At 35.1% G+C, this 26590-nt stretch overlaps 1 protein-coding gene across 4 annotated transcripts in view; it reads right to left on the minus strand.

The window, feature by feature from the left end:
• The window catches only part of LOC110095392 (anaphase-promoting complex subunit 4), a 92496-nt gene that overhangs the window by 63023 nt on the left and 2883 nt on the right, over positions 1-26590 (minus strand). For 3 of the 4 annotated variants that reach the window (XM_020820924.2, XM_020820919.2, XM_020820920.2), the window contains exons 3-6: positions 18222-18313; positions 16762-16842; positions 8172-8414; positions 1615-1692 (exon numbers count right to left, since the gene is read on the minus strand). In XM_020820924.2, the coding sequence (XP_020676583.1) occupies positions 1615-1692; positions 8172-8414; positions 16762-16842; positions 18222-18313 (494 nt within the window). The remainder of the gene's footprint in view (positions 1-1614; positions 1693-8171; positions 8415-16761; positions 16843-18221; positions 18314-26590) is intronic. The other variant, XM_020820921.2, reaches the window with a different exon arrangement.

The raw sequence follows: 26590 nt of genomic DNA on the forward strand, positions 1-26590 counted from the left end.
AATAGAATGCTAATGTCAACAATTACAAAGCTTCAAAGGAATAGGCCAGTTATCGGAACTATTACTCTATATAAGACGAAATAAATAATTGAAACATTCTAATTTTCAATATTAGCAGTTTTAATGGGGGAAATTAGCAGATTACAAGACAAATAACTATATTTAGTTTTAAGAAATGAAGTTGCTAAGGAACATAATTTGTATGGCAGTTAAGTGCTCAAAACCAACCAAGTTCATAGTATCACAAATAGAATGTTTAGATGGATGGGTGGTAAAGTTACCTATACCTAACAGTTGAAGGAGTATAAACTTAGGCAACTTATATATAGAACGCAGCCAAGCTAGGAGCCAGAATTTGGCTAATTTGATCTTTGAGCTCATTTCAAGTCAAACCTAGCACTGATCATGCGGGATTGCCATCAAGATCTAGAAAAGCAAGGATGCATATCAGGAAATAGGTTAAACATGATATAGGTACAAGATCTTCAATTTCCAGCTTAGTAAATATTGAGGATGAAATAATTAGTCCAGTGATAGAGTAGATGGAGACTAGAAATCGAATAAAGGAAAGAAATTATGAATGATGTTGAAAGGAAGGTCGGAAGATCAGTTTGTGTCTAGAGCCTAGACTATACATGCTACAAACTAAAGTGTTATAATAAATTTGTCTAACATGACTTATTATTGAAGAACTATGAACTTGGTAACAATGGAGCTTGAACATTCATAATGAATGTGATCATGTCATAATCCTAAAAATAGCCATCATACCTAAAATTAAATTAGAGGTGATATAGGTTATTTCTGTTTAGCATCTCACTTCGCAAGAACAATGGCCTAAGGTGATGCGGTGATGCCTAACTTTATCGCCTAAAAAGCGTGACACCAGAAATTAGCTCTTACCATACAATTTTAGAAAATTATTATTCCTAGTTTTCAACCATAATTCCGGCTGTGTGATAATGGGCATAGCATAGCATAGAAAGACACCATATATTGAATCTCCATCTAATGAAGGAGATAAGCTGAGTGAAATATGATTAAGCCAGACACTCAACAAGGGATTAATCTGTGTCAATTGCGATTTAAGGGACTGGAATAATGAAAAGGATCAAAATCACTTCATAAGAAAAATATGAGGATCCCTACTGAGATTTGGACATGCAAATCCAAAATCTTTCTTTGCACAGAAAAGAATAAATGCTTTTCAATCCGCAAGGTAGAGAATCATATTTCCTATCTTTCATGTCATTCAACAAAAGGAGTTGACAACTACAAAACAGATTTAGGCTTGCATTACAAGACCAGACTAGTAAAACTTTATATATACAAAAAAATTACAGAAAAAAAGGGTCTAAGGCAAATGATTATTAACATGGGATGGTAAGCAATGCTTGAGAAGCTAAATGTCTCGATTAATGTAGCTTTAACCTCAAGAATCTTGAAGATTACAAAAAGATAATAGAAGAAGCAAAATAGACTGAAATATGAGTAATCAATAAATCAAACAGGCTATTAATAAAAAAAGATTAGAAAAAATACAACTAAAGCCCTTTCTAGCATGTATCTTGGAATAAAAAGAATAACAACTTGAACAAATAAGCTATACATTACCTTTTGTATGGAAGCATTACGCAGCTTGTCAGTCATATCATCTAATGCAGGAGTTGAAATAGACAAATTCCGAATGTTCTGATAACTGAATTTAGTAAGTTAAAACATGCATAGAATAAACAATAGTATCTGTACAGCATACCACAATGGAAATAATAACAAAAATCTATATCTATTGGATCTCTTTACTTTCAAACGTGCATGGAGTTTCAGAAAAGACAATTAGAGGGGAAAACCATACCTAACTAAAATTTAATAGAACAAAAAAGTACTAAAGAAACGAATCAAAGGGTTATCATTCTTTTACAAAATCAAATCCAGCATCATAGAAAAGGGTCATACACACTGCTTGGGGATCCCTCACTATGTAGGGAAGTCGAAGGAATAATGCATCCTAGCCAAAATATATCACTGAATTGCACTCATATGAAGGGTGACTGAAAATTTAATACTAGCAGTCAGCTGCAGAATGATATGCAAAATCAACATCGAAGGTTACAGTTTTTTCAAATTAAAACATGGTCAACCAACTTCCCTAATGTCATTACCAAATTATAAAAACTTCAAGCCATTCTACGGTAAGCCACTACTTAGCCATCAGACAACTAAGTGCATGATTATGTTTAAAATGTTAGAAAATCAGAAACCTGAACATCTCAAGATAACAAGACAATATGCCCATTTCTTCTTAGTAATTTTACTGCAGCATAAACACAGCCATTAGCAAATTAGCAAGACACTGATAGGAAACTCCCATTGTTTCTATAGTAGTAGCATTGTAAAGATTGCATGTGTTATATGAGAGCAATCTATATATAATTGCATATTAATAAGTAAATATAATTAAAGTGAATTGGTTGAGCATTTAATTCCAATAATTGTATAATATTTATATATTTAGAAGAGCTTCTAATAGGAGATATGAAAAATCAAGGAATAATACTTACAAAATAATTATAATAGTGCACCAGTTAATGAGTAATACAATAGTCCACAAACTGATAAGTAGGCAAAAGGAATCTCATAGATCAATGAGATGACAATGCAAGAGAAAGGAAAGAGGTCAAAAATCTTGGTGAGTGTGGATCCTCGTTAGCAGATATTATACGAACATTTCAAACTCCTTCACAAGCTTATGAATGGATGCAATCCATTTTAAGCTTATTAGTTTGAAAGATTTCTGGTATTCCTTTAAAGACAATGTCAGCAAGTTATTCACTTACAAATGCTAGAATAAAGAACATGTTTTATGTTTTTTAGGTGTTCCTAGTAAGATAATTTGTCCTTCTATACCTTATAAATGACCTAATTTTATTCTTCCCTTTAAGAACATGTGAACCAATTGCTACCAGATAGATATTTTCCATGCAATGGCTATGTTGAATGATTCTTTGCAATCTCCCATTGGATTTAGATTATATTCCCCAATTCCACAAGTACCCAAGACCAACAGCAAGTGGGTACTTTTATTGTTATTCATGGACAAACAAATTGTGGGTCTGTTCACAAGAAAAAATATAAAAAGAAATAAATGCAACAATAAAGGCCACAACAATGGGATAAATTTGTGGCAATGCATTGATAAAGGCTGCAATAATGGAAAAAATTTGCAGCAATGCAGTAATAAAAGCTGCGATTATAAAAATAAATAGGGAAAAAGAAAGATAGTGCAGTAATTAAGGCTGCAGGAATGTAATAATGCAGCGATGAACGCAGCTATAATGGAAAAACAAGAAATGGAAAAACAAGAAAGAGAAAAAGCCTAAGTCAAAGATACTATGACAAGAATCAGGGAAAAGTATTCCATTTCAATATTTGTATAATACTTATCCTAAGAGAGTCGGTAATAGAAAACATACAAAATTAGAGAATAATAATTCTAAAATAATTAAAATAATCCACAATTTGAAGAGTTAACAAAATAATAATTACAATGGTCCACGTATAGATGAGCAGGTGGCAGATCAATGAGATGGTAGTGAACCAAAAAAGAGAAGTCTTAGTGAATGTGCCCCAGTTGGTGAAAATTTTGCAGGTGTTCCAAAATAGGCATGGTTGATTGTATAATATTTAACAATGATTAAATTCATGTCATAAAACAAGGCGAGGCAAGGCAACAAAAGGTCCAACACCATTTAGAAAATTTTCAAGTGTCACATATGCTGTTGTTTCTTGCCATCTGCAACTTTCCTTCGCAGAACTGCAGTGCTATTCGATTGATTAAATATACGAGTTTTCATATATAGGTATTGTAGAAAATATTAACTATTTAAATGCCTTCCTTTCCCCGCATTATATTGTAGTTGTGAAAATCAAGACTTGTAAGACATTTTAACATGAGATTTTATTAGTTAAAAATTTATTATTTATGCCAAAACTAATAAGAGAATTTGTTATTTCAAGAAATCAAGTGTGCTGATGGAAACTTGCATTATTAAGCAATATATTTAATGATTATAATAAAAATCCTATTTTGGGTCTTTCTCGGGTTATAAATAAAACCTCTGAGGCATCTAAGAAATCATTGATCATTGAATAGTGAAATAAAATTTACCTTCGTTAAAACAACTCCTTTATTTGTTGTTCGATGTAAATTCTTTCAGTGTGCAAATCTTGGCAATAATATCTAGGGACAAATCTCACTGTATCAATGTGAGGCTTGGATCATCCAATTAAAGATTTTTTTTTTTTGTTCTTGCTTCTAAATTGTTTATTCATTGGTGTGTAACGGAGATTGAGGTTTTGTCAAATTTGATTCGTGTCATTTTCTTTTTATTATATGAATTTCATTTAGTGCAAAATTTTATATTAGTTCTCAAAAGAATTTGAGATTTGTGACTTTAAAATATTGTTTGGAAAGCATAAATTGTATTTTTCATATTTTACATTAAAAGTGATTGATCTTTGCTTAAATTGAAGTTGGGAATACACTACTTATAATCTTTTATACGTACCTTTAAGCATTCCATCTTAGGTTTGCATTAATAAACCCATGACCATAAGGCATTCTGTATTAAATTGGTATCAAACTTCTAAGAAAATGGTCAAATTGATCTGTGGACAATTTGTTGGGGTCATTTTAGTTTTAGACTATTTAAAGTTTCCTAGTTAGTTTCTTGACTCCTCAAATATAATACATAATAGTCCAATAATTAGAATATTATTTAATTTGATGAAAATTTCATGCGAAGTTCACAAAGGAGGTAGGGAATGATGCTATTTAAAAAATAAATAAATTTTTATACATTTTGATTTGCATTAAATACCCTCACTTCAAATCACATTTGTGAACTTCCCATTAATTTCCCATCAAATTAAACTGAGATTCTATTGTATTGGTTCTTTAATTCCCTTAGTTTATTTGTAAAACTTACCGTTTACTTTCTTAGTAGGAGGGTTACTTGTGTAAATTTCAATTTAAAAAACGACCTTGAGTTGTGGTTATAAATACACACTAAAACTTATTGTAAATACAATCCAATTTATTTACTCTCCGAGTGAATTTCTTCTCCTTGCCATTTTCTTCTTCCACTCTTTGATTTCTCTATCCATGTTTTTGGGGCAACTGCTTTTAATTGGTTTTATCAAAAACCAATTAAGATCTAGGCCATGGTGGCACTGAATACAAACAATAAGGATTTCCGTTGAGTTGCTTTCCTTCCTTTTTTTTATTGTATTGGTTTCGTTTAATTGAACCAACTACTTGGTTCTGCTAATATGAGATATAAAGATGGGAATCAGAGAGCAAAAGCAAGCGAATGAGAGAGTGAAACCAAGAGAGCAAAGCGAGAGAGATTGGGCGAGCGCAATGAGTCACAGACAAGAAAGCAAAGTTCCGTACTTGTCCAAGCATACGCATATGTGGGATGATGCCAATTGAAGCGCACAATGTTGCATCAACTGAAGCGCACAATGTTGCATCAACGCTAAAGCTCTTATTCACTTACTTTTCCAAACCAAATGGTAAAATTTTGCCTAGTTTTTATCTCAATAAACCCTACGTTTAGTTTGTAAAAATATGAAAAAAAATTATTGGGATTTTGAAGTACAAAAAGAAAATAAAACAATTAAGAGAAGGAAGTTGTTAATGTTCACAAAAGAAAGAAAGAAGAAGAGGAATATTGGTGGTATGTAACTAGAAACTTTTATGAAAAATATGAAATTTCAAATTAGGACTTCAATTCGAATTAGCATAAACTTAGAGAACTTAATAAATTGATAGATTGAAAATAGTAAGAAATTATAATGGAGTGGAAGCAAAATGCTATTAAATAATGAGATTAATTGTAGTAATGAGACATGAATAATTAAATAATGAATATCATATAGAAAATTGTCTATAGTTATAGGACTAAACTAATGGAGACCAAGTTTAAAGATTAAAAAGACAAAGCAAGTCTTATAAGGATAAAGTGAAAACTATATTTTATATTACAGTAATTATAATCGTTCTATCAAGTTTGATGCATTAACTAATATGTTCTTTAAATATACATTTGATAATGTTTGTATCACAACTTGCCAGTGGAAAATGATTAAATAAGCATTATCTTTCTCTTGCATAAATGTCTTTATATTGTTATAAATGTTAGATAAGATTCATCTTATTCTAACCTCATAAATTATCATTTTTATAAGTATCTATATGATAAGATGAGCATGAGAAATATGATAAAAATTTGTATGTGTGCTGAATGATTGAGTTCACCACCTAGGAATACTAGATGAGATGCTAATGTACTAACACTTGCCTGCTCCTATGCTTGGAAAAAGGATATGAAAAAGGTTGTGCCTTAAGTGATACAAAATGAAACGGTGCTCTTTTGATAGGTGTATTATATTAGAAGATAAGATATGTTATTACATGATAATTTTTTGTAAGATCAAATTAGTAAATGATAAATTCTATTGTTTTATTCTTGAATAAGTTGCAAAATTGATCTATGTTCAAAAAGGTAAAGGTGGACCAAAAATAGCTTGATTTGAAGGTATTAGAAGTTACTTTTTTATTATATTTAATTATTTAAATGAGAATTTAATTCTTAATATGACACAATGGAGAAGGATTCATGTCGCCGACCCCACGTAATGGGATATGACTTGTTGTTTAATAAGATGCTAAGGTTTATATTTAAAACTCTTCTCAAAATGAAATGCTAATACTTGTGATGACTTGCATGCATATTATTTTTATTCTTAAAATTATTATAATATATAACCGTAATTAACCACCAAGTTGTTTATATAACTCACCATTAGTTCATACTCATTTTTTAGGAAAATCTCCTTTAAGTTGAACGAGTGAGAATTTATTATTTATCAGAAGAAAAGGTATTGATGATAGGTATTATAAGAAAATATGTATTAGTTTTTATTCTATTTTAGTTGCATTGTTTGCAAATGTATGAGACAGAAATCATTCATATTATGATTTGGATATGAACGAAGTTGTCTGATTTAGTAGTTCTTTGATATTGGAAGATGTTGCTTTAGGAAAGTTCATAATGTCAATAGGAATAAAAAAAACTATTTCCCGATAGTCTATTCCCACCATGGCATTCCAAACTATCAGATTGGGTCACAACATAACATCTGATAAAAGCAATCTCCAAGTCTTTTGAATTGGACTTTGAAATTTTAAGATACTGTCTGTGAAGAAAAATCAAGAGGAAGAGATAGCTGAGATGGAAGGGCCTATTAATACTAGAATGGATTCTTCACAAGTCGATAAGCACATGAAGGTCATACTTTGAATTTTATTCTTATTTTCTCTTTGATGGAGTTTGTTGTTAGCAAATATTATTGAGTCATCAGATCTTTTTATCCACAAAAGGTGATGCTTAACAAATCCAACAAAAAAAATACTGCATCCAATGGAGCTCTCGGCTACTTGAACAAAATCTTTAAGGAAAAACATGGGATAATTTCATCTATGCTGAAAATACAAAAACTTACGATCAGGTTTTAAGCATGTGCACTGCAAATACCCCATTAGTTAAAATTTTGAAAACTACGCGCATTGAATGGCACTAAAAAAGGTAAAAACGCTATAGATGACTTAGAAAACAGATATAGTTGGCAAGAATATCATAACAAACGCCTCGACACAAAGGGAAAACAATATGTTGTTTTTCCTTTTCATTCCACCACAAAAAATTAAAGACAAAGAATAGCATACTGAATAACTGAAAAAAAGAAATATTAACAAATATAAGCTACAAGGGATCATTCTATATCAATTTATCTTTGGAAGACCCCCACGATTTTAATATGTATCAATGCTGAGGCATGTAATCATGCAGAAGTAAATTAGCCGCATGCACTGCTGGATACCTCAAAGAACCACAAATTGAAGCATCTGAAAATATAATGTTCAACGCCAATGTGAACTCAAAGAATCATGAATCAAACTGAAAATAGAATAAAAATACAATGCATAATGTTCCTTGTGTTATATTTCAAGACTACCTAAGGAACAATAAGTAAAAACTCCGCATCAACCACTATAGAATAACTGAAACCAAATAATTTGTTATAAAGTTGAATTGTCTACTCACAATTTTCCCCATCCGAAAAATTCCAAATGCACTAAAGCAGATGTAGCCATCCTTATCTCCACTACAAAGAACGTTAAAGTGCTGATAAGAACAATTAGATAGCTCTTGAAATGAATCTTCAGAATCATCCGCTAGCCCACTGTCTCCTGCACCAAGTCCACGCATTCTAGGAATTCTAGGAGAGGAGGGGAAAAACCGCATAGTCCGATCTTCATAGGAATATAGGTTGTTTTCCTCCTGTGACTATGTTCAAAAATGAATAGATACAAACATATGTCTAATGTCAAGCGAAGCATCATAGAGACCAAATTCAGCCCACAAGAAAATACAGATGCATTAAGATCGCAGACTAATAAATCAGGTGAAAGATATAGTAACCTTGTGAAAGATATAGTAACCTTATAAAATGACAAATATTCCACATTTTAACAATAGATATCAAAATGGGAGAAACATTAAGTATTAATCACATTAACATATTATCAAGATTAGAGTTCCTTTTATTGCTGTAGATTTGATGGATTAAAAAATTGTGATTTATAAAATAGGATCAAATTCATGGACTAGAAGAAACTTCTTTCTATGAGATATGAATTTGGCAGTGACAGATATTCTAATTGTAGCGAGAATGAAAAATTTTTCATTGATGTATGGCAAATTTAGAAATATAGAGTACCACTTAATTGTAAAATTGTAATAAGGAAAATTTCTTCATTGTGTACTCTTACATTATTTTTCATATAATTCATTAACTATAAAATTATGTGTATTGTTAAGATGTAAGCATGATGGAAATATTTAAGCAATTCTCAAGTAAATTTATTTTTTATGAAAGTGATGGCCATAGAGAAAAGTAATATAAAGAAAACAATAAAAATAAAAAATTATAGCTCTAAAATGATTTGGAGACCTGTTTAAAAAGTTTGAAGTTTATATTTTCTTAATGTTTTCATATATTTAATTTCCATAAGAAGATCTTACCAAATGAAATTAAGTTCAAAATTAAATGTTCAACTAAATATAAACAAAGTATCTGGTGTTTCTTTCATTCCAAATGGTGTGCAAGGCTTTCGCATCTTTATATGATCCTTGAAGCTCAAAATTTTGATGTGATTTTTTATTGTTATATAACTGTCTTTGAACTTGAAGGTCTATGTTAAATTTTATTAAATGCCATTAAATTATCAATTGCATGATTTTTTGCTTGTTTTCTATTTTCTTATTAGAAGAGATGAATATTTAATTAAATTGATAATCTATAAATTGTAAATTTGAATTCATGTGGTTAATTTCATGCATTACATTATAAAGTTGCAATAAGAAATCCGACCCTATGAACTACATTACTTACTAAAAATGTGGGAGTTTGTTTTCAAATCTCATATTTAAATTTAAAACTAAACTACGCATCCTCAAAATGTATCATCACAAATTAAAATGGCCTCATTTTCTTTCTCTTTATAATCTTCCACATCACAATCTTTTTCATTGCCCCCCTTTTCAACCAAAATATTCTTATCCTCATCCCATGTCCAAAATTGACCAAGAAAATGTTTCTTTCATTCCAATTCCAAGGAAACTTCACCCATAAAATATTACAAATATCTTTGATTCTTTAGCATCGTTTTTGATAAAAAGGACTCTCTATAAAAAAGTAGATAAATATAGGAACAAACATTTGAGAGAGCTACCAATATGCATTAACAAAAAATTAATTAATATTTTATCAAGAAAACGCCTCTTTGAGAGAGAAAATAGAAGAGTCGATGCTAGAATTCAAGCCGCTTACCTTGGTTGAGAAACAGGTCGAACGTGAGGAAAGTGCCATACCTTCGCTGTGAGCTCCTGTTAGATCAAATTAAACACAACACTGAGAGCACCTGTTGGGCAATCGAACCCAACAAGAAGCTGACGAGGCTGAAAGTTACGAAACTATCGAAATTCTGCTTCTCATGAAGCAGTCGAACTCTACACAGGTTTGAAAGGAAAGATTGATCGTTTAACTCTCGCTCAAAATAACTCATCCTGAACGAAACAGGCAAGGCCGTTTGCTCGGAAGAACGTGTCCTGACACGAAGCGGGCGAGGTCAAAGCAGTCGAGGTAGACGAGACCGAAGCAGCTAAAGCAGGAGAGATCGAAGCAACGTACACGAAGGGGAAGCAGAACGAAAGAGCGAGGTCGAAGCAATGTGCACGAAGAAGCAAGAGAGAATGAGAACGGTAGTCTTACAACTGTGGAAGTGCTTCAAAACAGAAGAAGCCCTAATTATAATAAGTGTGCTCGACTCACGCACGACTCTGCCAAAAAAAATATAAATAAATGAACGAGGCAACGCCTCGAACCGCCTCGACACGTTAGGCCTTGAGGTATACGCCTCGAACTGCCCAAGCCACGCCTCGATACGAGGTGCACCTCAAGGCGTCCGCCTCAAACCGTTTTTAAAACCATGTTAAAATCATTGTTGTGCTTGAGTTTGCGTCTTAAGACATACACAGAGAGTAAGTTTGAGCTTCTATGTCATAAATTGCATAAGCAAGAAGATAATATTTATCTTCTCAAAGTTCCTAAAATAATTCTTGTTGCAATTTGCTTACCACTATCTTAGGAGACATACACAATATTTGATGATTACAATTTGCTTCAACCACACCTAATAGTGATTAAGCTTTTATTGCTACTATCACCATCTTCTCCTAGTTTATTAGTGGTACAAATTGTGAAAATTTCATAGCCGCATAAAGTTTAGTCCAAACAAACAACCAAGTCTCCAAATCCACATATACTACTTCAACTTCTTCCATCAGATGATCCAATTGTGTCACCTCCACCATGGCCGCCTCCCGAAAATGGTTGAAGAGATAGTTCTTTGTTAATCGGGTCAAATGATGTAGTCAATTCAACTAATTTAGCTTAAAAAATCAATTTTTATAGGCCAATTAAAAGATGAGGTGGGATACAAATAGGATAAATCGAACTGATTTAAAAGCCTTATTAAAAACTAATATTTATTTTTAATCGTATGTATTTTTTTAGTATAATTAATTTATTAGATTAAATTATCATTTTGAATAATATTATACTTAATTTTTAAATGTTTCGTAGTATTAGATTTAATTTTAGATAAGATTAAATTTGATTTAAAAATCTTTAACTATATTTTGCATCCCTATTTGTATAAATAAGGATCCATGATTTGACCAAAAAAAGCATTAAAAAAAACTTAGTTTCTCCTTGATAAGGATCCATCATTGATTAATTCATTAACAATTGCTATCAGATTTAAGAAATCATTCTTAAGGCCTATTCGAGCATTCTCTTCTAATCCAAATTGTGTCAGCTTAGTTTCTCCTTTATCCGTATCTCTTTCATCCTTCCACCTCCATCAAGTTTACAAGCTAGGTTAGCTTTGTTCTTCAAAAGTACGCAATCAACTAATTTCAGTGATAGAAGCTATAGAATCTATTATGAAAGAAAATGGAATTCATAGACAAAAATGAAAGTTATACCAAATTGTAAATTGATTCACAAGTATTATTAATTTGTCACTTTGTTATACCTAACCAAATCAGAGGCAAGTGGAGGTAAGGAAATAACCATGATTACATGTGAAAAAAAGTAATGAATATAAATCAAATAGATTTAAATGTCATCCAAAATTCTAAGCAAATGGCTTGACAACCTGTGAATGAATAAATGAATCAACAGTATCCACAGCCCCTCTAACTTTTCATATAAAAAGCTGTGTGGAAGGGCGAAAAAATATCTCCACTATACTTAATTAGCATCCACATGCAATGAAAGCTCATAATTTCAATTTAATATTCTCTTCGCATTTGAAAAAAATAATAATAATAAAGACAGTGACAAAACTTTGGATCAGAACATAAAATACTAATCCTTATAGCATCAATCTACATTTTAAAAATTTTGTAGCATAGTTGACAAAATTAAAAATAGGAGGATCATTTCTATTAATAAAAATTATTGGAGGGCCTTTCCGTCTTAATTCCATAGGAGCAGTTAAATAATTATGTGATCTAACAGTTCATAGGTGTTTTCCCATAAATGCCCCATTGTTATGTTAGGAAAATATCCTTTTTTGAATAAGTTTTCAAGTTTTATCCAAGTTTGGGAACAAATCCTCTGCTGTTGGGGTGGATTTCCCAAATCTAGTGGAGAGTAGAAAGGAAGAATGATCATAATGGAGTCTGGATTCCTCCATCAATCCCAAGAGTCTTCCATCAATCTCAAGAGTCTTAGACCTTCTGATGCAACAAAAAGATTAGCAAAACTGAAAAGACTTCCTTTTTCAACATTGATAACGATTGCAAATTAAAGTAGACTTGACTTCCTTAAACTTAAATACTAAACATGACACCATACAACTTATAGTAATTTTGAGAAGAATGATACAAATGAAGAATGATACAAATGAGGCGGAAACCGTGGATAGAAGAAAGAGGTTAGAAGTCCAAAAGAAGAGAAGGGGAAGGAGACAATAGATCGCAAGCTATTACAAACCCGCAGGTTTTTACATTCCACTCATTTTCTACACCAAAAAACTCTCAAAAACAGCAGCAAACAGCCCATTAAATAGGCCTAAAGCAGCCGCCCAAATCAGCCAACAAAAACAGAGGAAAAAACCAAGGAAAAAAGGCACGGCCAGCCCAAAAACCGAACAGACAAGCAGCCCAACAGCCAACCAAAATCGGAACAACCAAGAACCCCAATAGAAACCAAGGAAAAAGGGCATGGCAGACTCAAGAACCAAGCAGCCAGCAGTCGAACAGCCACAAAGGAGAGGCACAGCCAGCCAAAAAAACATCAACTGAGAACTCCAAACACCAAGCAACCAAGGGAAAATGGGCCAAGCACAATAGAAGAAAAAACAAACCACAAATAAATGCCCAATAAGAGGAAATTTTGAAATTTTGCCTACATCAATTCTCCCTTGGTGGAGAAATCTCATCTCCTGATGAGAATGCCTCGGTACATGTTGGAAAATATCAGGATGACGACATTGCAAACTTAAGTTGAATGACAGTGCTTCCTTGATGTTCTGAATGCATTATTTCTGACGTAGATCTTCCTTTTGAAGTGAACTTCGGCTTGTTGATTATTTTGACCCTCTTTTTTTCTTCATTTTTTTAAATAGAAAGGAAGACTCAAAACCTAAAACTCTGATACCAAATTGATGCAACAAAAAATTTTGCAAAACTAAAAAGACTTCCTTTCTTAACATTGATAAACAAAGACACTACAATTGCAAATTAAAGTAAACTTGACTTCCTTAAACTTAAATATTAAACATGGCACCATACAACTTATAATAATTTTGAGAAGAATGATACAAATGAGGCGGGAACCGTGGATAGCATAAAGATGTTAGAAGTCCAAGATGAATTATAAGAGAAGGGGAAAGGAGACAATAGGTCGCAAGCTATTACAAACCCGCAGGTTTTTACATTCCACTCATTTTCATCAACAAAAAACTCTCAAAAACAGCAGAAAACAGCCCTTTAAATAGGAAAAGGAAACCAACAAACACCTAAAGCAATCGTCCAAATCAGCCAACCAAAATAGAGGAAAAAACCAAGGAAAAAAGGCACAGCCAGCCCAAGAGCCGAACAGACAAGCAGCCCAACAGCCAGCCATAATCGGAACAGCCAAGAACCCCAACAAAAACCAAGGAAAAAGGGCAAAGCAGGCTCAGGAACTAAGCATCCAGCAGCGGACCAGCCACAAAGGAGAGGCATGGCCAGCCAAAAAACCATCAGCTGAGAACTCCAAACACCAAGGGTAAATGGGTCAAGCCCAATAGAGGAAAAAACAACCCACAAATAAATGCTCATTAAGTGGAAAATTTGAAATTTTGCCAACATCAATTCTCCCTTGGTGGAGAAATCTCATCTCCTAATGAGAATGCCTCCGTACACGTTAGAAAATATCATGATGATGATATTGCAAACTTAGGTTGAATGACAGTGCTTCCTTGATGTTCCGAATGCGTTATTTCTGATGTAGATCTTCCTTTTGAAGTGAACTTTGGCTTGTTGACTGTTTTGACTCTCTTTTTTTTTCTTAATTTTTTTAAATAGAAATGAAGCATAAACCTAAAACTCTGATACCAAATTGATGCAACAAAAAATTTTGCAAAACTAAAAAGACTTCATTTCTTAACATTGATAAACAAAGACACTACGATCGCAAATTAAAGTAGACTTGACTTCCTTAAACTTAAATACTAAACATGACACCATACAACTTATAGTAATTTTGAGAAGAATAATACAAATGAGGCAAGAACCGTGGATAAAAGAAAGAGGTTAGAAATCCAAGACGAATTATAAGATGAGAAGAGAAAAGGAGACAATAGCTCACAAGCTATTAAAAACCCGCAGGTTTTTTTACATTCCACTCATTTTCATCATCAAAAAACTCTCAAAACAGCAGCAAACAGTCCCTTAAATAGGAAAAGAAAACCAACAAACACCTAAAGTAGTCGCCCAAATCAGCCAACCAAAACAGAGGGAAAAACCAAGGAAAAAAGGCACGACCAGCCCAAGAACCGAACAGACAAGCAGCCAAACAGCCAGCCAGAATCAGAACAGCCACGAACCCCAACAGAAACCAAGGAAAAAGGGCACTGCAGGCTCAGGAACCAAGCAGCCAGCAGTCGAACAGCCACAAAGGAGAGGCACGGCCAGCCAAAAAACCATCAGCTGAGAACTCCAAACACCAAGCAGCCAAGGGCAAATGGGCCAAGCCCAACAGAAGAAAAAACAGCCACAAATAAATGCCCAATAAGAGGAAAATTTGAAATTTTGCCTACATCACCTTCTTCTCTGATCTTTCCTTGGATTTGCTTCTAATTTCAACAGCTAAAAAGGGGTGGTCTGTGGCTGTCCAGGTTGTCCCAAATGGTGGCAACTTGCTGTGCAGCTACACTAAGTTCTCCAAAAAGCGACAAGAGGAAATTACAACTGATTCTAGAAGTCCAACAGGCCAACTATAGCATCAAGTGGCAAGAGACAACTTTCATATGGCAACAATACTGGTAAGTTTCAACCTATTGTTGAAGGAAGAACGAGTAGGACAAAGAACAACAGCTGAATATTGGAGCGGGAAATCTAAAACATTTAATTTCTTGCAAGGCTTAAAATTGCATAATTGTGTATCGTTGTGTTTTTCTTCCGTGAGGTGAGTAAGTCTCGCAATTAAAAACTTATATAAAGTTAAAATGTAAGAAGTAATATATTAGAATCAAAATCAATTAATATATTACAAAATAATATATTAATATTTAAAGCAAAAAGAAGTAAGGAATTTACGTATATATCAAATAACAAATTACACAAACTGCAAAGTATCAAATAACAAATTGCACAAACCAGGAGTGTAATGTAAACGGCAGCAAAGTAAAATAATATAAGATAGCAAATAAAAGTAGCATAATAAATCAAATCAATGTAAGACATTAAATAAGTTCTTCTTCCCTCACTCTTACCATCTAAAATGGCAACTTCTAAAGTTCCAATCATCAAATTAACAATATAAAAAGTAATAAAAAATCCTTAGTACACTCATCACTCAGGAGGGTCTTGATTGGAGTCATCATCATAATGAGCAGCTTTCTCCATCGCCTTATTCAATATTTCAATGGAGTTCAAAATCTCTCAATCTTCTTACTCTTATTCAATCTCAATCAACTTTCTCTTATCTAATCAGTAATAATCAATAAAAATTTTACAATATTAATTCAAATTTAAGACAACTTTAAAATAACCAATTGCCATACCAAATAACCAAACTTAGAAGCTCCACTTCATTGTGGATCTATCCTAATACACTTTTTTTCTCACACTCTCCTCTCTATCTAATCCTGCATACCTCTCTCACACCCTTTGCTTCCATTAACCATCGGTTCCTTAATTTCTCTATGTGCATTCATTGTGCATCTCCAACTAAATTTTCATTTCCACCTCCATGCCACATGTCTTCTTTAACAACCCTTGCTCCAACCCCTTCCTTCATCCCCAAATAAAATATTTACAAGAATAGTAACACTATGTGCATGTTAGACTAATCCCTCTAAACTTCATAATCAAGTAAACATTAAAGTTCATTGATACCCTATCTCAGAGTTTAAACTTAAACATGTTTAAGAATTAAAAACCAACAATGTCAATTAATTTGTTAGGTTCACAACATTAATTTTTCTATACTGATCTAGGAAATCAAATTCAATATATTGTACTGCATAATTTGTTTCTCGTGATATACGAATTTGCATTGTATTAAATGATATATGTCAAAACGTGTACAGCCCTAAAATTTCAAGCATGTCCTTTACTCATGTTCGTATTTTGCAGGTATCCACATCACATGTACACATCCTTTACAAAATTAAGAGCATGCAAGCAGTACTGGCATTCAAAGAAGTAGAGATAAAAGCAAAATACATCACTTTCCTCGAATAAATTACAAAAAATATAGAAATGCAACAATTTTTTACAAGTAAAAAAGATATGCAATCTAACATACTGTTCTAAACAAGAGAAAAACGACGGAGACTGGTGGAGAAAATACCTTGGTTTGAGCAACTTCCTCCCAGTTTAAACAGATAACAGCAACACTATGAGTTTTTACCGCTCTCAATAGTTTCCCATTCTGCAGTAATGCAACTAACGTTCAATCTATGGTCTGCACTATGAAATTTGTGGGCATTATATATATATATATATAACTATTATTAGTGGGATAAAGGCTTGATGTTGTTGTTGTATATATATCACTATTATTTTCTTCCATAACGTCTGAATTAAAATTCAAATTGAACTTCTGTGTCAATGACAATTAATATGTAATATTCTCCAAAATTTAATTTCCAGCAGTACATTCATCTAAGAAACAATTATAAAGTACTGCCGAGTGACCAACATTAAAAAGATCATAGCTAATACAGCATTCCCCAAAGATCCCAAATAAAACTTGAATTTATGTGATGGCAAGTTAGAGAAAGGTACATTAAGCAATAGCATTATGATGATAGATGACAATCCCTAGAAGTATTGTCACCAATACGATCAGGTATTTTTGGAGATACAAGGAAATTTTTATCAATCTTTTTCACCACTAATTCCTTCTAAGAGAAATTAAACCTCAAAAAGGTTAGCATCAAGTTAACAGCCGCCCGAAACACACCGATCAACCATTGCGTGGACTTGGGTTTCATACAACACATATACTTGAAACAATAATAAATAATTTGAACTATACCCAGATTAAATAAAAATCATTATCAGCCATATCAAGAATTCAATTATTAATGAAATTAACATACCATAAATCATGAAGCATGTAAAGTAGACAAGTAGATTTGCAAGAAAGGGAAGAAATAACACCATCATTCACAGACGACCTTTAAAAAACAAGCGTGTTTTGGACAGCTGTCTTTGTAAGTTTTAATAACTTTTAGAAGGAATCCACGTTGAAGAAAGATTCGTAAAACTGACTTTGTATCTCAAAAAAGGGCAGTAGATAAGCATCATGATCATTAACCTTATCAGGAAAGAATTACACAAATTAATTAAACAAACATACCACAAATCATCAAGCACGTAAATTTCAGTAGACAAGCATAGTTTGGAAGAAAGGGAAGAAATAACACCATCACTCAGTGATGACTATAAGAAGACAAATGGGCAAAATTTAGATGCATCATCTGAAAGAAAATTACATCTTTTGGGAAAAAAAAATGAATCTCAAGTAAATGATTATAAAATTCCAAAAATAAGGCAGTGCACAGCAGCTAATATGCTGATTTATGAAAAACATGATGAAAAAAGCTCAAATTACAGCAAGTAATTCAGAAAATCATTAGATTCTCTTTTGACTGGAAAGGGTAAACTGCTGGCAGCATATGCTAGTTCCTTTGATTCTCATTTTTGGTATCTACTTTTTCTACAACCACAATCATCATTAGCCTTATCCCAACTATTTCATGGTCAATTTCATGAATCCTCGTTTTTTTAATCTATTTTGCCTACCTCAACATCATGCAGTGAAATGGTTCCATCATCAAGACCAAGAGCAATAGCTTTTCCATCAGGACGCCAGCAAAGGGATGTAATACCTTTCCCTAAAAAATACCAAGGAAGGCAGTATGCATGCAATCAGAAATGCTAACAACTAATACTGAATGTGTGCAAAAAATACATGAAAAGGTACTAGCAAACTAATAATAAACTTTCTATATCTTAGGCAAGGTAATGAATACTGTAACAAGTGAAAGAAATGATGAAGCCATCCATCAGCATCTCAACACTGGATTCAATCATGCTGAGTTGGGCCTTAATACCTTCTGGGTAGATAGGAGTGTATTGTCGAAACCCATTGTTGTTTTGATGAAAAAAAACACAACTGCGCTGAACTAATCTACAGTCCCCAAAATTGTGAATTAGAACCCCTCATTAAAAGCTCGAGTGCAACATCATTAAAACAGTAAATTTGCTGATCAAGTCTAAATCTTTGCTTAAGAAAAGGCCTATTCATTGATATTTTGTATTTAGGGCGTCTAATTTAATTAATCTGGTATGAAAAATGCCAATTAAGTATATAGGGCAGTAGAGCTTGTTTTTGTAATAAAATTGATAGCCTTGCCTTGGCCGAACCCAAGCCTCACTCGATATGGGTTTAGTGACCTACCCTATTGATTGCTGACCATCTCTTTGGCAGTTAAAGGACACATCGTCCTATGGGCTCAAGCTAGTTTTGGCCTATATAACTAGCCTAGCAAACCACATACATTTTACTAAATAAAATTATGGTACCCTTTCAATAGGATACAAACAGCCTATTTTAGCCAATTATTTTATGAAATTTAGCCAGACAACCCTATGGGCCTCATTACTTTCCAATGTCAAGAAAACTAGAGTCCAATGTGTCAAGTGAATAAATTCACTTAAATTGAGACTTAGGCTCACCTCAAACATCAACCATATGAACTAGAGATTTGTTCTAGCCTCACTACCCTAACCCTAAGAACCAAAACCAAGGCTGAATAGGGTTTAACATGGTCAAAACAGCCTTGACCATAGGATTATTTGAAGCTATTTGGGTTCCTTTGAACTCACCGTAACTTTTCAAGATTTAAATCTAGCTCGCCAAGACAGCCACTAGGTTAAACTTAAACAAACCTCAACTCAACTCAATTTGGTCTAATTGAGTCAAACCAAATGGATTTAATGGGTCAAACCAAGACTGCAACCCAAATGGATAGACTAGCTTGGCTCATTCCATTTCAAGTCCAAAATTGTACTTATCTAGCCTCCTAGGGTTTAGCCAAAACGATTCAAGCTAAATCCAATAGTTGTTGTCCAAGAAAAAGTAACCAAATGTATTGGTATTGGCTCCCTTTTTGCATGATCTCCTGGCCACGTAACTATCAAGGGGAATCCGCCAAAATCCATGGTCTTTTTAGCTTTGGATAGTCACACATTAAGTGAAATTAAATAGAGGGAAATTAGGGCGATTGGAGAATTCAAGTTCTTAGAGCTTCCATAAAGCATGAGAAATTTTTCTCGAGTTTCCCCTTCCTTTCCAAAGGCCTTCAAGCCCTAGTAAGACCAAAGTCCAGCAAGTTGGGGCTGCGTTCGATTTCCATATAGTATGACAAGGAGGCAATCAAGGAGCTCTTCAATAAAGTTTTACCTCTGCCAAACAAAATTTCTCCATTTGGCAAGCTGCCGAACATTTAATTCAGTGACGTATAATCCCTCAAACCTTAATTCAATGAGCTATAATCCCTCAAATCTTATAACAATCCTTAAGTCACATACTTTATTCTATAAGAGTTCATCCTAGGATTATCCATCTGTAGTAAGTTGCATTACACTATTCTTCTTCTTTAGTAAGTTGCATTCTCTCTCTCTTTCTTTCTCTATATCTATTAACCTCTCTCTCCCTCACTCTCTCTCACCCTCCCTCCCTCCCTCCCTCCCTCCCTCACTCAATCTCTCTCTCCTTGGCGAACAACTTTAGATCGTTGGAGATTAAAGACGACCTCAGATCGTCAAGTTCTCGGATTCAAGTCTGATATCCATTAAGTCGCATCCGCATATTCAATCTCTCCATCCTAGCAAACATGTGGCAACCATGTGGCAAAATCAAACTCCTATCTTATTAGCCGAATAGCAAATAACCACACCAGCAAAAGAGCTCCTTCCATGAGTAAAAAACCCCGCTAACTAGAATTAAAAAAATAAATAAGTCCAAGAAAAACATCTAAAATTCATAATTAATGCTAGAAAAACAATAAAATGCAAGTCATAAAGCATTACATTCCTTTAAAATGGAAATGAACATTAAATTTTATCTAAAATATAGGATAGTTTTGTTTTCTATAAATTTGAATTTTTTACTTTTTTTTAATTCTTTTAATGAATTTAATTAATTCTAAAAATGCTGAAACTTTTGTGGATTGTTCTATGGACCCTCCAAAATCCTTGGTGCAAATTTCAGAGCATTTGAAATTAATTAAACCCATTTTTCATTCTTCAAAACTTCAGGCAATTTAATAGATTAATGTTGTCATGCAAACTTCTACATGGAAAACCTCCTTGAGGTGATCATGTGATTGGCTACATCATGTCAAGCTTCATTTTCAATTTGAGTTTCTTTCTTCTTAGTCCTTGATTTAGATAATGTTTTAACAAGTTTTAATAAGAATCTAAGTTGTTAGATTTGGCAAGTCTTTCTTTCTTCTTAGTCCCCATTATAATGTGTTTTCATTTTATATTTGGTTGTATCTTGACTAGAACTAGTAGCATTTTCTTGTAGTTCATTCCTATTGCAAGAGTTCTTGAGCCCGAGAAAAAAGGTTGTAGTTGACTCTCAAGGGGTATTAATTTTTTTCTTTATAGATAGGTGATGACGGTTTAATGGAATTCCCAAGGGCGAGCTTGAGAAGTGGGCGCCAAATTATTTAAAAAGCCAAGCCACTATAAATTCTTGTGCCTCTTCTTGTGGTTGCATTTGGAATCTCATTGTTATACTCTCAAAATCTCTCTTAAATTTTGTAGTTCTAGTTAAACCACTATTCATATGTGAATTGCTTTGATTAAATATCTTTGTTGTTCTTTTATGAAAAAGTTATTATCACACAATCCAACCCCTAGTTTTGAAGTCAAGGACAAAATATAGATCATCCTAAGTATTAATCCTTAATCAGCGTGCATTCATGCAATTCGAATATAGCAAATTAGGAATTATTAGATTCACCACAACATTAAAAGGCTCTCATTTTTTTGTAATTCCCGCATTATTGTTACATCATTAAATGGATCAAACTCAAATGTGAAACTATGGCATGTCTTTAAGAGATAAAAATATTATACAGCATAAATGGCATAGTAAAGGCATGAAGCTCTTGCTGATGCGGGATATGGTGAGTGATTAATGTATTCATCTTTAACCTTAAATTTAAGTCAAGCTATGCCAGCATGGGCATAATCCCTCGTGCAAGGGATTAGTTATGCAAACTTATAAGCTTAATTTAAGCAAACTTATTGAAAAATGCTTAATATTGTGTTAGGCTGGACCAAGGGCAGGCTGAACCCATCCATCGTGGACCAGTTCAATGCTACAGGAGGCAAAAAAAAGGGGCAAGCGGAACCAGGGAATAGGGACAGGGGAGGCCAGAGTGATGGGGCCCACACCTTAACTAAAGTTTGCTTGGGAGGGAAATTTGAATTAAAGTCTGTTTAGGGATTTTGTAATTGCCTTCTTTACTTTAATTAGTTGCTCTTGCTAGAGTTAGGGTTTTCATCTTGAATTTGAATCCAAATTTGGGATCTTTGTGTTGGTATTGGGCTCTAGTCTTTGGCTAGAGATTTAGAGGGTTGAATCTTCCTCTCGAATTGAAGATTCATTATATCGGATTGTTCCTTTTCCTTTTACTAGTGAATTCCAAGTGTTTTCTCCCTGATTTTCCTACTAGTTTGGCAAAAACTACTGTTTTCTATCAAATTAATATCAGAACACGCCTATCTAAGGGATATAAATGACCAGAAGGAAGGTTGAAATTTTGAAGGGAGAACTTGGGCAACTCAAATCAGATTTTGAGGAAAAGATTTCTGATTTTCAAAATCATATCTCATATGTTAATGAAAGGATGGAGGGAAAGTTCGTCGTGGTGGAAGATATGTTGAAGAAATTGCTAGAAGCCAAAACCAATCTGCCAATATCGGAAGCAAAGAAAACTACCGACGACCATGGAAGAGGTGGGAACCCTAACACATTTAGGGGAAGGGAAATCTAGAAGTGAAGATCTTGGAGGGTGAAGACGGAATGCCTCCTCTAGAACCACTTTATAAGGAGAATATGAGCATTGGCTACGAAAGAAGTGTTGATTTTGTGAGGAGAGAGGATGATTTCGATCGCTAGGGTGCTGATTTTAAAAAGAAGAAGAGGCAATTTTGATGAAGGGGTTGGGTATGATCGTCGAAGGAAAGATCGTGACAACTGGGGAGCACCTCCTCTTCCAGGAATGGGAGGCTATAGAGGATTCGGGAGAAATGGGAGTGACCTGAAGGTGAGGAAGCTGAAGATGCTTATCTTTGAGGGCGAGGACGCACATTGTTGGATCTACAAGGTGGAGCGATATTTTGCGATCAACGGATTGACAAAGGAGGAGAAATTGACAGCTGCATGATTGTGCTTAAAAGGGAAGGCACTTGATACATTGCCTGATGAACAACATTCAAAAGATAGTTCAATTCTGTTCATAAAATACCACAAGTTCAAGCTGGTATTGGTTTGGTCTCCTGAAGGAAGTATTCTCCTATATGCATATGCTTTGACGGACCCTCGTACCAACAATGAAGCTAAGTACGAAGCTCTAATTCTAGGTCTTAAATTATCTATTGCATGGTACCAATAGCGAGACATGAGGCGACCCATTCGGAGATGGAGGGAGTTCAAGGACTGTTGAACCAGTAGGAGAGAAGACTTTTATGAGCAGTTCTTCGCCCTGACGCAGGAAGGGATGAAGAAGGGGGGGGGGGTGGTCATATAGAATAATCACCACCTTATTAGCTCCCAAAGGGGCTGCACAAGGAAGTTTGAGAGAAGTACCAAGGAAGAAAGCTGGAGGATGGGGTAATTTCAAGAAGCTTACTGAGAAGGAGATACTGGAGAAGAAGACTAAGGTATTGTGTTTCAGATATGGTGAGAAGTATATGCCAGGATAAAGGTGTAAGGATCGAACTCTTCAGATTCTCATCGTCGATGATGACAAGGAAACTGAAGAGGGAGGTGAGAGCAGGTTAGTGGTGGAGGAGGAAGAGAAGTTGCATCTGGATGTTGCATAAGTCTCTCTAAACTCTGTTATGGGATTCACCTAGAATAGCACCATAAAAGTGAATAGAGAAATAGCTGACAGAGAAGTAGTGCTGCTGATAGACAGTGGGGCAACCCACAATTTCATCTCCAATCAAATGTCCGATCAGTTGGGAGTGAAATTAGTAGATACATCTGACTATGGGGTGATGATAGGCACAGGAAAGGTGGAGATAGATAAAGGGGTATGTAGGAAAGTGTTGTTGACCATTCAGGGAATCCAGGTTAGGGAGGATTTCTTTTCCCTGGAGTTGGGGAGCACTGATGTCATCCTAGGGATGAAGTGGCTACAAATTTTGGGAGATACAAAGGTAAATTGGGGAGCACTGAGGATGGAGACGGTGGTAGGGGGAGCAGGATGGTGATTCAGGGAGACGTCGGGCTGTCCAAGGCTGGAGTATCTCTCAAATCTCTAATCATAACCATACATGAGGTGGGAGGAGGATATTTGAAGGAACTGCAATGCTTGGAGGGTGTCAGTAAGGGGGAAGACGAAGATATCCCTCTAGCATTACAATCACTTATACAGCAGTTCAATGAGGTCTTCCAACCACCTCAAGGCTTACCACCACCTAGAAAGCAGGAACATGCAATCATTTTGAAAGAGGTATCATCGATTAGTGTACGGCCATACCGCTACCCCCAAATTTAGAAGTATGAGATTGAGAAGCTGATCAGGGAGATGTTGGAAGCAGGGATCATCAAGCCAAGTGTTAGTCATTTCTCTAGTCCAATCTTACTGGTGAAGAAGAAGGATGGGAGCTGGAGGTTTTGTGTAGATTACAGGGCGTTGAATAAGGAGACCGTGCCGAATAAGTTCCACATTCCGGTGATCGATGAACTACTGGATGAGTTGTATGGAGCAGTGGTGTTTTCCAAGATGACTTAAAGTTGGGCTACCATCAAATCAGGATGAAGGAGGGTGTTCAGAAGATGGCTTCTAGAACGCACGAGGGGCACTCTGAGTTCTTGGTGATGCCATTTGGGCTTACAAACGCCCCTGCTACCTTCCAGTCATTGATGAATCGGGTGTTCAGGCCATACCTCCGGAGGTTTTTCTTGGTTTTCTTTGATGACATACTTGTATATAGCATGACCGAAGAGGAATATCTGGAGCATTTAAGAGTGGTCTTTGGAGTTCTACAGAAGCACCAGCTCAGGGCCAACCTAAAGAAGTGCAACTTCGCACAGACTAGCGTGGAATACTTGGGGCACGTGGTATCTCAGGAGTGGGTGGCAGCTGATCAAACCAAAATTGAAACAATACATAAGTGGCTCTACCTAGGAACTTGAGAGAGCTGAGAGGTTTCCTAGTATTGATTGGTTACTACCGGAGATTTGTGAGGGGATACAATGACATAGCTTGGCCCTTGACCGAGCAACTGAAGAAGGATAGCTTCTTGCGGGGAGAGGCAGCGACCCAGATTTCTAAGAGGCTGAAGAAAGCCATGACTACAGTCCCAGTTTTAGCTCTCCTGAATTTCAGCCAGATTTTTGTAGTGGAGACCGATGCGTCCGAATATGGGTTGGGGGCTCTACTCATGCAGAACCACAAGCCTATAGCCTATTATAGTCAAGTGTTGTCAGTCAGAGCTAGGCTTAAATCAGTATATGAGAGGGAACTGATGGCCATTGCACTGACTATTCAGAAGTGGCGCCTTTACCTGCATGGGCGGCATTTCATCATCAAGGTAGATCAGAGAAGCTTGAAATACTTATTAGAGCAAAGGATGGTGATTGAGGAGCATAAGAGGTGGTTGTCCAAACTGCTAGGCTATGATTTTGAGATCCAGTACATGCCAGGTTTGAAAAATAAGGTGGTTGTTGCCTTATCAAGATATGATGGTGAGCTCCAAGAGGTGGCAATTTCAATACCACTGATGGTAGATTATGAGGTATAAAAGAAGAGAGCATGCAGGATGAGAAATTGAGGAAGATTAGGGAGGATTTGATGAGGGACGCGAGTAGCCAACCAGGATACTCTCTTGAGGGGGAAGGGCTATTACATCAAGGGAGATTTATAATGCCACGAACTTCCATTCATATTCCCCACCTGCTGCAGGAGTTCTATGGGAGTGCAGTTGGAGGCCATTCCGAGGTACAGAAGACATACAGGAGACTGGTTGTTGAGTTATATTGGAAGGGAATGCATAAGGATGTGAAGGAGAGTGGTGAAGTGTGAGTGTGGCAGATAAACAAATACATGGTGACGGCTCCAGGGGGGTTACTACAACCCTTGGCACTTCTAAAAAGAGTATGGAAGTTTCCATGGATTTCTTAGATGACCTACCACGATCGGAGGGATTCAGAGTCATCATGGTGGTGGTTGACATGCTGAGTAAGTATGCGCATTTCATTCCCTTACGACACCGCTACATCTCAGTGTCAGTGGCGGCAGCATTCATCAAGGAGATGGTTAGACTGCACGGGATCCCATAATCGATAGTGTCTGACCATGACAGTGGAGGGAGCTATTCAAGTTGTAGGGCACTATTCTCAAGAAAACATCGCCTACCATCCTTAAACAGACAGGTAAACAAAAGTAGTCAATTGGAGTTTGGAGACTTACTTGAGATGTCTTGCTTCTAAAATACTGAGGATGTAGGCAAAATGGTTAGCATGGGCCGAATATTGGTACAACACGTCGTACAATTATGCTTCTCAGATGACTCCTTTTAAAGTATTGTATGGAAGGGACCCCACACTTAGTGCACTTTGGGAAATGAAACACACCAGTTTTTTCAGTAGAGCAATACTTGGAGGAAAGGGGCAAGATGTTGGAGGAGTTGAAGAAACATATGCTAAGGGCACAACAGATCATGAAGAAGCAGCATATGCACATAGGAGAGGCATATAGTTTGAAGTGGGAGAAAAAGTATTCTTAAAACTACGACTCTACAGACAGAGGACAGTGGACAACAGAAGAAACGAGAAATTTTCCCCAAGGTATTTATGCCCCTAAGAGATATTGGACAAGATTGGAACAGTGTCGTACCATTTGAATTTACCCCCATCCGCC

This window comes from Dendrobium catenatum, unplaced genomic scaffold, assembly GCF_001605985.2.
Source record: "Dendrobium catenatum unplaced genomic scaffold, ASM160598v2 fragScaff_scaffold_1199, whole genome shotgun sequence".
NCBI lineage: Eukaryota > Viridiplantae > Streptophyta > Magnoliopsida > Asparagales > Orchidaceae > Dendrobium > Dendrobium catenatum.